This window comes from Cavia porcellus, unplaced genomic scaffold (genome assembly GCF_034190915.1).
Source record: "Cavia porcellus strain 051 isolate PalLab524CR breed Dunkin Hartley unplaced genomic scaffold, mCavPor4.1 scaffold_23, whole genome shotgun sequence".
Classification (NCBI taxonomy): domain Eukaryota; kingdom Metazoa; phylum Chordata; class Mammalia; order Rodentia; family Caviidae; genus Cavia; species Cavia porcellus.
The window spans coordinates 37,628,844-37,645,240 of record NW_026947506.1 but is presented as its reverse complement, the minus strand read 5'-3'; the positions used below and the strand labels follow the sequence as shown (position 1 = coordinate 37,645,240).

Here is a 16,397-nt window from a genome sequence, read left to right as displayed (position 1 = left end):
CCACCATGCCTGATGGGAAGATCTTTAATTTTTCTGACAGTCCTGCCAAAAACATGCATTCTCTGTAGTTCTGAATGTACATAAGCTTACTAAAAGTAACTGGTCTCCAAATTCTAAAGAATTTAGCACCACAATTTTTTGTGACATGACACTAGTTTTTTTTGTTTTGATTTTTGTCTTTGAGACAAGGGTCTCACTCTGCAGTTCAGGCTGGTCTTGAACTCACAATAATCCTTTTTGCCTTAGCCTCCTGAGTGCTGGGATTACAGGCATGCACCACCACGCCCAGCTGAAAATAGTTTTTTTTTTTTTTTTTTTGGTACCAGGGACCGAATTCAGAATCTCGAGCTTGCCAGGCAGGCACTTATGCCACTGAGCTAAATCCCCGGTCGACAATAGTTTTTAAATAAATACAATTTTGAAAAGTGACATAGATTTTCCCTCATTTACTATAACCTGATTATGTACAAACACTTAAAAGATCTAAAAAATTCCAGCAAGATATGCACCCCCACACAAACTGAACCCAAAGCCTTTGCCACTGAGCTGTATCCCCAGTGTCACCCCTTTTTTATTCTGAAACATAGTCTAGGTCACTAAATTACTCCCACTGGCCTAAATTTATGATCCTTCTGCCTCAGCTTCGCTGAGTGCTAGGATTTCAGGGAAGTGCCACCACCCCAGGCCCTGACTTCTCTTCTGGAGTCCCTTCCAGTTTTCTTCTACCAAGGAACCTCTCAAGCACTACTTTCACCTTCATATTCTCAGTGTCAGCACCATACCTGGCAGCTAGCACACACTTACTGCTTATTAAATCAATTAGTACAAACCGTAAATTACAACTGCATAGTGAAATGCAAGGCCAACACAGTGCCTGCTTTAACAACACCACTAAAGTTTTCCTCAGTGAATAAATATTTAAGCTAGAAGTCCCATCGCACTAAGAATGTGGTCTTCTGCAGGAAAGAACCATTTTCTAAAGGCCTATCACCCAGCCCTGCAGCTGCCACTATGTTTCAAGAAACCACCACCATGGCCAGGCCTGATGGGCCACACCTGTAATCCATGCATTCTGGGAGGCTCAGGGAAAAGGATCACAATTACAAGCCCAGTCTAAGCGATTTAATAAAACCTTGCCTCAAAAAAGGACAGAAGTAGTTTGCTATAAAGGCAATGGGTTCAATCCCCAGGACCTTGTGTGGGTGTGTGTATGTGAGGGGGGAGGAGGTGAGACGGAGTGAGATTATTTGGGGAGAGTTTGAATCCAAAATGATTTGTTCTGAAAGGTAAAAGTACCTTGAAGTCCCAAATTGTCATGGCTCCATCGATGCCAGTAGTGCAAAATTTGCGACAATCTTGCTTGTCCACCTCGTAAATAGACACTTGACTGAAAAAAAAAGCAGAAACAACAATTGTAATGGATATAGTGGGAGCTCAAGGATGATTATATACAAGGTCTCCTGAATATTAACCTGTCCATCAATATTGGGTTACAGCAATCTTAGAAAATATCCAAAAGCATTTTATGACCCAATGTCTAGGACAGACAAAATCAAAAGAGGGCGAAGTTATGAGCCTGCATGAATTTGAGTGATTTGGAAAAGCAAGGATGTTCCAGCCTTCACAGTATACAAATATTTTAGAACAGGTTGTGGGCAGAACCACAGCAAAGATGGAAATGGATTTTTGTTTTTTTAAAACAGAGGCATGACTACAACATGACTGAAATCCAATTGACTCCAAATAAAACTTCCCAAATCATCTCCAGGATAGTCAGAGCATAATGCCAGGAGCCCTCCTTGCATCTGAAATGAATCTCCTCAGTGTTAGCAGCAGGCAGACACTCCCCCAGATTCCAGCCAGCAAAGCAGAGGGACAGATAAATGAAACAGCCTGTCTTAGCCTAATTACCTGGAAAATGTTCAAGAAAACCAGTTCCTCAGTTAAGACTATTTTTTTTCTCCTCTGAAATGTCTAGAATTTATTCCTTTACGGAAGATCATTCTCTCATTGTGTAAAAATGATGTAAAATTAAAATTTTAGGTCCATGAAGTTTGGCTAGAATACAGCCAGCTCACTGTATATTCCAGGGTTGTGTTCGTGATAGTCATAGACCAGAGTGGTCATGACCAAGACCATGTGGCCTCTAAGAACTTAAAATATTTATGGGTTGGTCCTTTACAGAACAAATTTGCTGACACTGCTCTAGAGAAAACCTTGACTTCTACAAATAAAAGTAGATGATCCAGTCTGGAAGGCTTGTCTTTTCATTTTTCACCCAAAAGGTTCAAGAGGCAACGGAGAGCTATTTCCTCCTGATACACACACAGTCTGCAGGAAAACCTGAGAAATTCACAAGGAATCTGGAAGATGATGGGGAGGAAGATAAGTTCCTCTTCAATTCTTGCTTTTCAAGAACACACACATTTTCAGCCTCTTTTAAGTACTGTTGCCTCTTCCACTTAATATGAAGAGAAGCACAACCAGCATTTAAAAATAACGCTCCTAGCCAGATGTGGTGGTAGATACCTGTAATTCTAGCTCTCAGGAGGTGGAAGCAGGAAGACTGCCACGAGTTTGAGGCTAGCCTGGGCTACATAGTGAATTCAAATGCAGCCTGAACTGCACATCAAGACCTTGTCTCAAAAAACAAAGCAAACAAAACTTCTAAATTGTTGGGCTTTTCATTATTCCTTCCACCATCAACAAAATAGAATAAAGGTGACTTGATAGGAAAGGTCTAGTTAAAAGAGAAAATATTTGACACTCCATTGGAACATGATAATTTACAGTATCAAGAATGTGAAACACTTCTCCTCCTGATTAAAAACATCAAACTTTCTGGACAAAACAAAATTCTATTGTCCTTCTTTTTTCATTTTCCGACAAGGTCTTGCTAAGTTGCCCAGGCTGGGCTCAAATTTGACATTCCCTACCCTAGTCTTTCCTCCCAGAGCGCTGGCTATCAGCTATATATCGGCTATAAGCCACTATGCCTGGCCTCTGCTGTCTTTCATGATCACATATTCATGGTGAAAAATCAAGAGACTTCTCAGCTGTCATGATGCTAAGAAATTCTGTTTATGTGATTAATTCAAGGATTTTCTTGCTTACACACAGTTCTTGTTATCTATGATTAGAATACTTCCTGTCCTGTTCTCATTGGCAGAAGAACATGGCATTAAGAAAGTCTCCTGTTCTCAACTGAGTTGTTCACAAAGTGAGCCCAGGAAGAGGCTGCCCTGCCAGGTCCCCCACTGCATAGTCTACAGGATTCACACTCTTCCTGGCATATGCCTTGTGCCATCTGCACCCAAAGGGACAGAATGACTAGGTGGTGGCAGCTCCCTGTCTGTCATGAGCTGAGAATAAACTTGGCAGTCAGAAAGATAGAACCTTATTGCTGTCCTTGTTCCTAAAGGGCTGCCTACACTTGCATGCACAGGGACTCAGTGAGCAAGTAAGAAAAGGATGCCCTTCTGGCTACCTAACTACTTCTCTACGGACGGCCCTGGGAGTCCAGGGGGCCCCCCAGGTGGCTGATGGCACCTACGTGATGCTATTCTGGTGCAGTGTCTCCAAAGCGGTATTACGGTCCTCAGTCGTCGCCCTTTTGTCCATGTTGCGGAAGCGTTCCATGGCAGACATGTTGCGCTGGATGCTCTGTTTTGGAATGTCAAGCTTGGAGACAAAGGTCAAGCAGCCGCGGTCATCATAGTTAAAGAGCATCGGACAACAGTCATGGCCCTGAAACAAGATGGCAGTCAGCCCTGGCGGGCCTGGCATCCACCTACCCACCCCTCAGCAGTGTTCACCACCAGGGGCACCCCTTGCTCCTCCAAGCCAGCTCTGTTTCTTTTCTGAGCCTGCTCTCTTTTGTGCTGGTGACAGAGTATGCTTTGTCCTGGGCTGTGGAGACACACAGAGTACACATAGGGAAAAAATGGAGAGAAATACTTACAGCAGCCACAACACTGTTTTCAGAGACAAATGACACACTCAGGAGTGGCAGGAACTCGGTTTTCAGAGTGGAGACCCTGAACACAAGAACACTTGTCTCACTGAGCAGAACCATACCAACTTCTTTATAGACTCAGAAGACAACAAAGGACCCATTCTCATAGGGGTTGCTGTTCAAAAGAAGCCCCTTGACCTCTCCCCCTTGCAGGAATCTCAAGCATGAGGTGACCCCAATGCGACCCTGAGAAATAGATGCTTTTGGTCTGGGGGTATGGATCAGTGCTAGAGCTCCTGCTTAGCATGTAAGATCTTGGGTTGCACCACAAATAAAGAATAAGACACTGAGGCCTTCAGTACCCTCCTTCTGTGCTCTGTCTGCTTCTGAGGCCTGGTCTCCAAGAAATGCTTGTTTTTTCTGTCTCTGCTTTTTCCCTGAGTCTTTCTATCCCCAGCACTGGCTCTGAATGATTCTTTAGCTTACACAAGTCCAGCGCTTAGCTCTGATCAGATCTCCTCCATCAGGCTTTCCTGAACAACTTCAACATAAAGTGGCCTGTCTGCCTTCCTCCCTGCTAGAGTGTATACTGTCAGTATGCCTGGGGAGTGAACAGATGTGCTTCCAGGGCAGCTGGAAGGCTGGCACCACAGGCACCATTTAGAGTCAGGGCCGGTAAGAGGCAAAGCTATACTGAGTTGAAGTAAATTTAGTCTTAGGCAGTAGCTCACACTCAAATGGGCGTGTGTGTGTGTGTGTGTGTGTGTGTGTGTGTGTAACCTCTGCTCCTGTGGCTGATAAATAGGCTACACATACAGCAGGCAACTCACTGGTTGATTAATTAGGAGGAACTAATTTCATACACAAAGTGACACATTTTGAAAGCTGACTGTGTATGCCTCAGGAGACTCCTTAATCAAATTGGATTAACACCTTCCTACCAGTTTGAGCCATGGTGGTACAGAGCCTACTGGCAGTGAGATATACAAATTACAGGCTTGTCATGAATGTATTAAAGAACTAACACATTGTATTAACCCCTTACTATGATATTGACTTTTACTACCTGAAATATTAATGTTAGAGAAGCAGAAGGGTAGAACATACAATCTGACCAAACTGAAAAGGGCAAAAAATAAGTCAATATGAAGGTAGACAGGGATTTGTTTTTGTTCTGTTTTTTGAAATAAGGTCATCCTACTGTAGTCCAGGCCAGCCCTAAGCTTGCAAGGTAGTCCAGGCTAATATTGATCTTGTGGTTTGGGTCTCTGTGCTGGGATTGTTAAGAGTACTCACCATTTCTGGCTTAGAAATTTGTAATACACATTTGCAAGAACTTATTACATTACAATATAATGTTTACAACCAACACTGGCATCTCTTACTGCATGTCAAAAGACAAATTACTACATACAATGTAGCACATAATTCCACAGCATTAAAAATAAAAAGATAAATACATGCCTGTATTTATGGTAATCTTTTGGAAACTGGGGTTTGATAGTATATATCTATAATCTTAGCTACTCCAGAGGCTGAGGTACAAAAATTACAACTTTGAGGTCAGACTAAGCAACTTAGTAAGACCTTGTCTCAAAGTAAAAAACAGCTCAGTGGTGGTATTTACCTAGCATACATGAAGCCCCGGTTTCAATCCATGATAATGAAGGGGGAAAAGAAAAGAAAAAATCTAGAAGACTGTACGTATAATGGGAAGCATATCTTTAAAAAACATAAAACTGGTTAGGTGTGGTGGGATATGCTTATAATTCCAGCATTTGGAAAAGGTATGAGGATTGCTGAGAGCTTGAAGCCAAAACCCGCAAATGAATAAACAAACTGATTTTTAAAAAACCCATCTTAGGGGCTAGGAATTTAGTTCAGCAGCATAAGCGCCTGCCTTCAATCCCCGGTACTGAATAAGACAACAACAACAACAAAAAACCCCATCTTAAATCCAGTTAGGGGAAAAAACGTGATAAAAATACAGGGTATATTTTATTTAAAATTTCATTACAGTGTGACACATTGCCATTATGCCTTCTCAAAACATCCCCCACCCTACTTCCAACACTTATCCCACGGTTCCTGCCACGTTCTGAAGCATGTCTGTAAGTGCACTTTTCCTCTTTAGTCATACCAGCGTGGCTGCCTTGATGAACTGAATTGACTCAATCATTTTGACTGAAAGAAGTGCCAGAACTCACAATGGTGTGAGATTTGGTGAGTAAGGTAGATGAGGACACTCTGCCACGCTTTTATTTAACAGAAACTACTGTAGACAAGTGATATGGACAAGGAACACAAGAGAAGACTTCTAGAACTGCTTTACAGTAGCAAGATTGATGGGGTAAGTATGTTCCAAGTGAGAGGAAGTATTCTGAAGGAGATTCATAGCCGTGTCTTCATTGTAGTAAGTTTTATAAAAATGTAAACCTATTTTTGATCATGTGTTGTATCACACCTCTGAAGTCACATTTCACTGCCACTGCATAGCAGAGAGCAAGAGTCACTTAGCATGACTGAGTCCCCATCACAGGTCTGCAAGTCTCATGCTAACAGTGAGCTACCCTAAGCTGCAAACAGAGGACTAACACAAAAGGGATTCTAATCTCTCTTCTGCAGACACTTAATGAGTAAATATGCATTGTGACATCTGCCAAGGTGCCTTAAGGCTAAGTAGGCACCCCACTCAAAAATGAGTCATCACAATTCCGGTTTTTCCAACGGATACCAGACGTGCCACAAAGGGGCATTACTCACTCACTAACAAGAGGAAGAACACATTTCCTACTTAAGGCTTGTGGGTGACACTGGTATGATGTAAGGAAGTCAGAACAGTAAACTAAACTAGTCACTTTGAAGGATCCATATCAGTAGCAAATCAGGACATTCTTCAAAGAGATCCCTACCCCTCCTTCCATTAAGAAGCATTTCTGGGGCTGGGGATTTAGCTCAGCAGCATAAGCGCCTGCCTTGCAAGCAGGCAGTCGTGAGTTCGATCCCTGGTACCGATTAAAAAAAAAAAAGAAGCATTTCTGGAAGAAAGACTTTCTCTTACAATGTCCCAAACAGAGCACAGTGTGGCAGTGCATGCTGATACTCCCAGTTATTCAGAAGGCTGAGGTAAGAGGACAGTAAGTTCAAGGACAGCCTGGGAAAGCTAGTTAGATCCCATCTCAAAATAAAAACAGGACTGAGTGTGTAGCTCAGTAGTAAGAATGTTTTCCTAGCCACAGAAGATCCTGGGTTACATTCTCAGTACCACAGAAAAAGATGGACTGGAACTTGAAGTGCTGCTTGCAGTTCAGTTGGGATTTTTATGCTCACATCCTAATTTATACCCAGGGAAGGGCAGCCTCGGCCTGGATGGTGGGAGATTCCAACCCTGGCCCTCACCTTGCAAATAAAAGGCAAATACTCACTGTACACTTTTTGAGGCATCAGCAACAGACACAGTACTGTCATGGCTGACCCAAGCCAGACGACTCCCACTGGCAGAGAAGCTGACTCCATGGACCCAGCCACCAGTGCCACTGCCACCAAACTCTGACATCAGTTGGCCAAAAGGCATCTTGCTGCCCCAGGGTGTACTGGCTGGCTTTTCATCCACTTCTTTAATGTAGGCAGAAAACACTCTGCAGTTTAAAGGGTAGGAAGAAAAGGAAAAAACAAATGAAAATTTAGGCCACCATAAGGCAGCTACCATAAGATAATCTAGAACACAAAGAGACTGGCTGGAAAAAAGAACAAAACATGATGTCAAACCTCCCAAGACACAGAGTAGTTTAAAGTCCACCCACAGGCCAAGTCAAGAATGGCAAAGCTGTACTCAACCAGTAGATAACCACTGAACTCAATAGGTGACATATTCAGGTGACAATACAATGCTCTTTCCTCATGGATTGCACATTCTGAGGAAACCTTGCTGCCCCACCCCTCTCTTGCCCAAATCAGACCTTGCACTGAAATGACCACAGCTTTCTTTTCTGCCTATTTCAGAATCACTCTCAAAACAATACTGCAGGAAGCCATGTGGTCAACTACTGGCCAGCCTGCAACAAGCCAATGCTATTAACCCATTTACAAACACAGACACCTACAGGGGAAGCTGAGGGAGTCATCAAGGAAAAGCAGGCAGGTTCTGCAGCACTGCTTAGGTGATGGGCTGGCTTCCCCCAAACCTCAGGCCCCTGACCCAGTCTTTGTGGCAGAAGGCTCTGAGAGAAGATGGTACTCTCACAGCCAAGTTTGTCAGTCTTTTTCTAAATCACTTTTTTATTTAATTCCAGGTAGTTGTAAGATGTTCTGGTATATGTATAGTTAGAAAGCAGAAGGGACCAAGAGGGACACCTATCTTTCGGTATTCTAATGCTATTTCTAATTTATATATCTCCTCTTTAGGGAACTTCTGAACCTGAAGACTCCCTAAAAGAACTGTGGAATCCTCCCACCTTATACCCAAGTGACAACGGCAACAGGAGCTCTAGGAAAGACAGGTATCCTGTTTGAATGTTCACTTTGTGTGCTTTGATCCTGTGACCTGAAACACCATTTCTAAGATGATAGCGAGTAATCTATTAACTGATAATAGCTTACTGTTTTTTGCTTTTCTGTAGTTCTGAATTACTTGTACCTTACACTGTTTTGTTTTGTTCTGCCTTTTTTTCTCTTTTTCCTTTTAAATAAAATATTAAAAAAAAAAAAAAAAAAGAAAAGACAGGTATCAGAGACCTGGAGGCCAGTGAGTTATCTTTATGTCAGATGCTTTAATCAGCATCACAACAGAGACTGCTTGAGAGACCAAGACAAAGCCAGCAGATCGCAGCCTCCAATATGATGATGTGAATGGAACATACATTCAAAGACCTGCAGCTCAAAAAAAAGTCTACTTGTAGAAACTAATATTTTCTTTCCTTTTTTTTTTTTTTGTGGACATTATTAACAAGAGAACTGCAACCTATTTTCACAGCCAGATTTTCAGATACATCACAAGAATGAGGTGGTACAGTTTAGTGCCACTGACATCTATTTTCCAAGAGAACCAAGATGACTCTGGGTACCAGATTACAAACAAAAATTGAAAATATAAAGTTCCTGATGCTACCATAACCCCATCCTTGTAGCAAAACACACGTCTTTCTTTTTTTAAACACTGGGTATTCTTGAATCTAAATTACTAGGCAGATTTCCCAGAAAATTTCCATACAGCTACTGAAAAAAGCTGCATCCCGACTCCCACCCTCAGAAGAGTCAATACGAAGCAACAATTACGTGCTTTTCTTTTAGCTAAGAGGCAAAAGCTTCTTGGTAAGGAACACTTTTAAAAGCAATTACAGGATAGGATCATTAAAGCTCTTAGCAAAGTGACTGTGTTCTTTTAGCTTTCTGCTAGTAACAAAGATTTAATGGAAAAGGACAGCACAACAGCTTAGCAGTGCACTATTTAGCTATGTTTGGTTAATCTTAGTTTTACTCTGGAATTTGAAGAGCCCATTGCCTGGAGTATGAAATGAAGAGTAAGGATGTATTGTAGAAAGACAGATTGATAGAAAGGACAGACAGACACACACACAGACAGCAGCACAGACTAACCTGACACCTCAGGTATTCTGTCTAAGACTTCTTTGGCCCTGCTTTGTACCTCCTCCCTACCCCAATCACTTCCATAGCTTAGGTGACTTACACACGGCTCCTTTAACAACTAACCCTTATGAGTATTTGTTGAAGGACTGCTATGGTTTCGATCTAGAATGTCCCCTGAAACTCTCATGTCTTTAGAAGTGGGATTTCTGGGAGGAGAGCAGGTCATGGGAACACTATTCATCTGACCTGCTGATGAATTCGCAGCTAAATGTGCTGTTAGGTGGGGGGGGGGGGGGGAAGCCTTGGTTGGAAGAGGCATGCCACTGGGGGTGTGCCTTTGGTGAGTGCATCTCCCTTCCTGGCTCCTCCTTTCTCTTTCTGCTTCCTGGCTGCCACAAGATAAGCAGCTTCCCTCCACCATGCCCATCCACCGTTATGTTTCTGCCTTGTAGCCAGTCAACTATGGACTGAATCCCCTGAACTGTGAACCAAATTACAACTCTCCCCCTCTTAAGTTACGGATGTCAGGTATTATGTCGCAGCAACTGAAAAGCTTACTAATAGGACAAACAACAAACAGATCAAGTGAATCAATTTTTATTTCTTCCCACCTGCACTTGAAATCACAGGATCCTGCTGCAAGTAAAACATTGTTGGGATGCCAATCCAAGCTGAGGACTGTAGAGCGAATCGGCTTTTTAATGTGCTTGCTTACCCACCTATAAGAGGAAGAAAATTAGTTTATCTACATATCAAGTGACAATCCCCAAATGACCTACATACGTGTGCCAGGTGTTAACATTTGCACAATTCACACAATGGCCACTAAACTCTAATCTCAGCACAAGGGAAACAGAGGCAAATTCAACGCTAGCATAGGCCACATAGTGAACTCAAGGCCAGCCTGAACTACAGGGAGAGAGAGAGAGAGACAGACAGAGACAGAGAGACAGAGAGAGAGACAGAGAGACAGAGACAGACAGAGATAAAGATAGAGACAGAGACAGACAGAGACAGAGAGAGAGAGAGAGAGAGAAAGAGAGAGAGAGAGAGAGAAAGAGAAAGACTGGGGATTTAACTCAGCGGCATAAGCACCTGCCTTGCAAGCGTGCAGTCATGAGCTCGATCCCCAGTACCAAAAAAAAAAGAGAGAGAGAGAAAAAGAATGAAACACATATGATAGCCACCAAGTCTCCTGCTACACAAGAGGTGCATTTCTGAAGGACACAAAGAAAACTCTCTGTTCTGTCCCATGAGATTTCAGGTCACAGGTGATGTTAACCTTTGGGATAAAAACTGAACTTTGAGCTGAGCATGGTGGCTCATGCCTGAAATCTCAGTACTTAAGAGGCTGAGACAGGAGGACTGCTATAAGTATGAAGCCAGCATGGTCTCCATAGTGGGTTCAAGGTCAGTCTAAACTGCATAGCAAAACCTTGTCTCAAAAAGACAACAACAACAAAAAAAACCCTGAGCTTTGAAACTACTTGGATTTTTATTATAAATATTCAATGATTTGTTATTCCATTATGAGTGATGAGCTTAATTTTCTTTACAAGTCTCTAGGAAGCTACAAATTTTTTATTCTTTTTTTCTACAGAAAAATCGAACCAAGAAATTAGGCTTTAGGCCTTTTCTTGGGGATTAGGCTCTAATTAATTTGTTATTGACTTCAAAAAAGATTATTTGTGTCTATGCTCAGTCATTATTTATGCTTAACTAATTCAATTTTTGCCTCAAAATTGCTGTTTAAAAAACCAATCTCATCTGGTTATTCAAGTGTTGAGAAACTTGAAACTGAGTCAAATGCCTTTCCTTGAATGCTAAATTATTTTTCTACAGAATACTTCTTGAAAACCTATCTGAAAAAGTTCATCTTAAAAAAGATGAATTCTGAATTGGGTTTTTTTTTTTTTGGTCTTTTTCCTTTTTACCGGTACCGGGGATCAAACTCCTAACTGCCTGCTTGCAAGGCAGGCACTTATGCGGCTGAGCTAAATCCCCAGCCCCAAATTCTGAATTGTTTTAACTATTTAGTTATTTCAAATAATGAAAAGAGTGGCAAGAAAAAAATAATCAGTATCTCATATCATTAAATTACAAGCATCTGAGTGATGGTTTTAAAGTTCTCACATCATACCCATGAACTGTTCTACAGCTAAAGTACTGCTCTGAATGTACAATTTATTCAGGCAGGGTATGGTGGCCCATCTGTATTAACTCAGAACCGAAGCTGAGGCAGGAGGATCCTGAGTTAGAAGTCAGCTCAGATACATATGGAATCTTTGTCTCAAAAAATAAAACAAAAATTTATTCAAAGACAATACTTTTTACCATAGTAAACTTCAACTTACATGTGTCTCAATGAGTAAGAATATAAACAATTACTGTAACTGAAGCTTAGCTAGGAGAAAGTTCCCACATAAATTGTAATCTCTGACACAGTTCAGTCGTATAAGAATATTAATGGAGTTCAATTCGACTCATTACCATGAAATTTCCAAATGAGTTCTAGTTTACATGTTGTAATCTTATTTTTTATACCTAACTTGAAAGAAAAATATACATCATAATTCAATCTTATGGCAAATTCACTTTCTTCTTTTTTGGCGGTGTTAGCGATTGAATCCATGCTTGTATATGCTATACAAGCATTCCACCACTGAACTGTATACCACTAGCCTAACAAATTCACCTTCTTTCCAAAGGATAAAAATTTTGGTGTTTTACTAAATGAAAAATGTAATATTATCACCTTTCCTTACACTGTTTTGGTAAACAGTACTGCTACTAAGAGAAATGTATGTCATTTTTAATAGAAACAATACATTCCCAGCTTTTTACTTATGACAGTTCCATATTGGAATGGGTGAATGATATTTATCACCCATTCTGAACGTGTGCCAAGTAAAAGAAGGTTATTTTTCTCTTCAAGAAAGCAGGAAGTAGCCATAAAAGTAATCTTTGTTTTGATTAGCTCATCTACAAGCGATTTAACAAAATTTAAAAGTTTTAAACAAAAAAAAAAAAGAAGAAGAAGAGGCAGAGGAGGAGGAAGAGGAGGAAGAAGAGAAGCCTGATTATGGTTCTAAGATTCTGGTAAATTTTTTACTTCAGCAGTTTAAACAAGTAAAATATTATCTGAAGGTACAGCACTGGTTAGCAAGTAAGTTTAAAAGGAAAAACATGCCATGTGCCAAAATCCTAGGTATTTTAAGTAGGATGAGGGAAAAAAATTCCTCAGAGTACTCACTCTTTCAAGTTTATGATTTATATATCACAATACAAAAAGCGCAATTTGGGTAGTGAAGAGAACAGTTTATACTGTTTTTGTTCAGCATACTGCAGAACTTGGAAACAACAGATCTACATTAGTAAGAAAAAGATAGGAGGTTTGATTAAAGGTGTACATGTGAAAGAAATGCTCAGGAAAAAGGAGAATTCCAAGAGAGAAAAACCACAAGCTCTAGATGAGGAAAACCTGGAATTATACTTAAGCCTTCACACTGTGCCTCAACAGTCTCCAAAAACACAGCAGTCAAAATTGAAATTCTACAGAAAGAAACAAAAGAATTTCTAAAATAAGTTGCTCACCAGTCATTTTCAGATTCAAAGTAACAAACAGAAATGAGTCGTGCTCCACTTCCCACAGCAAATTTGTTCTCTAGAGGGGACCACTTCACAAAAGTGGCTGCGCGGTTAATCCTCAGGATCACCAAGGTTGGCTTCCAGACACCATCTTTCTGACTCCAGACATAGGCATTGCGGTCGGCTCCACAAGTGACAATGCGATCGCTCTTGGGAGCCCAGTCAATTCCTGAAAGTGAGATGTGGGTCAGCAGCTTTGTCTCATCAAGGACAACTGACTGCACTCTGGCAGGCCGAGTACCAGCCATGGCAGGATCAGATGAGGACTCCCTCCAAGACCCCTCCTTCCCCTCCTATGGCCCTGACCACCTTCTCAGAAAAAAGCAAGGATGTTTCTTTGCAGTCTCTAGGACCCAGGATCCCCATGAGGCCAGGTGAAACAGAGGTGGTTTGGTTTTTTTTGGTGGTACTGGAGATTGAACCTGTAGCGGCAGGTACCATCAATGTCTGGCAGCATTTTGATTTTAAATCCACTCTTATGTGATAATTTTGCAGTTCTCTCTACTAGACTTCAGATTTTATTTTTAAACATAAAAACAATATCCACATATCATTATGAGACAAACACTGCAAAGAGAAATGTCACACTTTGCCCCTATTCTTTGTGTCTGTCTGTCTGTCTTTCTTATCTATTTATTTATTTTGAAGTAGGGTCTTGCCCTATAGACTGAACTGGAACTCACTACGTAGCTCAGGATGACCTCCAACTCACAGTGATGCTACCGGCTCAGCTTCCTGAGTGCTGGCATTACAAGCATGAGCCACCATGCCTGGAATTCTGTCCCAAAACTGTATAAATATCATGACAAACATTTTCTTCATTTAAAAAAAATACCATACATTGTTTCAATGACACCGACACTGTCATGACCTCTCAAATGACCCCATTACTGAATGTTTTTTGATTTCCAATATCTGTTAAAATAGGTAAGAACAGAGTATTTTTTGTTAATGATTATCTGAAGGGTATTACTGTCACAATTTCAGCTGTATATCTTTAAGTGACTTACAGCAAAGTCAGTAGATATTTCCAGATGAAAATAGCTTAGTTTTTGTGGTTTTTTTTTTTTTTTTTTTTGAGTTATGGCTTACCATGAGATTGAAGATTGGTCTAGAAAACTCACTATGAGCCTTGAACTTGCACCAGTCCTCTTGTTTTAGCCTCCCAAGTGCTGGGATCACAGATATGTGCCACCGTGCCCAGCTCAAGTATTTTAAAACTGCTAAGTTTTTATGGGATAAAATATCAGATTTTTAAAACTTTCTATTTAATTCTGAAATTTTAACAGATCATCAAAAAGGTCACCTTTAAAAATTTAATTATAATGCTTGCCAATAAAGGGTGTATTATTTCTGCCAGTAGTTATCACACAGCTACATGGAAAAACCACTCTCTATTATTTATCAAACAACTTTAAAGTTAATAACTTTGTGATTCAACATGTGTTACATGACTGCCTAAAAATATATTCACTATTAGTATTTTAGGTTTTCTCTCCTCCACCTCCTCCTCCTTTTTCTTTTTAGTATGTTTGAGACAGGATCTCATTATGCAGTGCAGGCTGGCCTTGAGCTCACTTTGTAGCCCAAGCTAGTTTCGAAATCGCATTGATCCTCCTGCCTCAGCCTTCTGACTGCTGAAATTACAGATGTGAGTCACCACACCCAGCTTCTTTCTTCTTTTTTTATTTCAGGTTTTCTGAATGAAAAACTTAGAATATTGTTCTATATATTCATTTCGATAAGATTTACTTTGTGATAACAGAAAAATAAGCAAGACCTTGAAGAAAATAGCCTTTTTTGTTCTTTTTGAGACAAGGTCTCGCTGTGCAGTTCAGGCTGGTCTTGGGCTCACTTTGTAGCCTATGCTGGTCTCGAACTTGCAACGATCCTCCTGCCTCAGCCTCCCAAGTGCTGGGATTACAGGCATGAGCCACCATGCCTGGCTAGAAAATAGTATTCTTTTTTTAAAAACTAAAGCAAGATTTAAAAAAAAAAAAATATTTGGGGCACATACATGTTTTTTCTCTGATTAAAATGATTTATAAGGCCAAGGATTTAGCTCAGCAGCACAAGTGCCTGCCTGGCAAGCATGAGGTCATGAGTTCAATCCCTGGTACCAAAAAACAAACAAACAAAAAATTTTCAGAAGTAGGGTATAAAATGAAATTTTTATGGAGGACTTGTTCTCTAACTCAATTTCAATATTGACAACAGCATACAATCTCTGAAAATATGTGTGGTGGCCCCTATACCCCATCAGCTGGTGTTCACACCTTACCCGATCCTCTCAAGGGTATGCTAGAAAGATACCCAATGTAGTGCTAGAAAGATAATGGGATACATGGCATGTGTCTAAGAATATGTAAGGGCACAGGCCCATCTTGCTAAAGACTCTCCTGCTCTCTCCACTGCTGGCTGTGAAGCAAACTGCTATGAATGCTACAGCTTGAGACCCTTAGCAAAGGTCCCAGATAAGACATGGCAGACTCTAAACAGAGATTGTGAGATAAGAAATGTATTTTGGCTTAAACTGATATATTTATGGTATTTTTTATTTTTAATGAAAAATCAATATATCCTTTAACATCCAGATCACTGCCTAGGAATAGAGAGAAAGAGCACAGTGATTTTGGAATGATTTTTGACAATCTCAAATTTCAGTTCATATATCTATGACCCAAACTCTAATTAAATACACATGTGTTTTGTGAGAAATCTTCAGATGCTTTAACATAAAGTGATTTTAAAAACTAGGACCTAATTCTCTAAGAAAAACATGAGGAATTGCCTTGAGCTTGGTTTTACACTTCTAAATCTACTTCTGGACCTACATCTTTCATTCAAAAACAGAAGCTATAAAACTAGTCATATGTCCTCAACTATTTCAGATGATGTTAAGTTTTAATTTTCACATTTGAGAAGGGACAGGAACAGTAAATCATTCAGTAAAAGGCAAGTATTCATCTCTTTATTAATTTACTGTTGTTTTTTCCTACCATCAGAAGATTCAAAGGAAAAGGAGAAAAATCAAACATCTACCCTATTTTCTGTCTGTATCTCAGGGTAAACAAGCAGCAAATGCAGGTAAATTTCTATATTTTAGAAGTATTCTGGGCAGCAAAGAAGAAACAGTAAATTTAGAATATCACCTTTTTAGCCACTACTGAACTAATGGATATAGGTACTGATCAATAGTTGCTAATGT

At 40.4% G+C, this 16,397-nt stretch overlaps 1 protein-coding gene across 2 annotated transcripts in view; it reads right to left on the bottom strand.

The window, feature by feature from the left end:
- Window positions 1-16,397, bottom strand: part of Arpc1a (actin related protein 2/3 complex subunit 1A) — a 29,930-nt gene that overhangs the window by 684 nt on the left and 12,849 nt on the right. For both annotated transcript variants that reach the window (XM_063234172.1, XM_003470022.5), the window contains 6 exons: window positions 13,136-13,358; window positions 10,153-10,260; window positions 7,381-7,593; window positions 3,962-4,037; window positions 3,554-3,747; window positions 1,297-1,387 (listed from right to left, as the gene is read on the bottom strand). In XM_063234172.1, coding sequence (XP_063090242.1) covers window positions 1,297-1,387; window positions 3,554-3,747; window positions 3,962-4,037; window positions 7,381-7,593; window positions 10,153-10,260; window positions 13,136-13,358 — 905 coding nt within the window. The remainder of the gene's footprint in view (window positions 1-1,296; window positions 1,388-3,553; window positions 3,748-3,961; window positions 4,038-7,380; window positions 7,594-10,152; window positions 10,261-13,135; window positions 13,359-16,397) is intronic.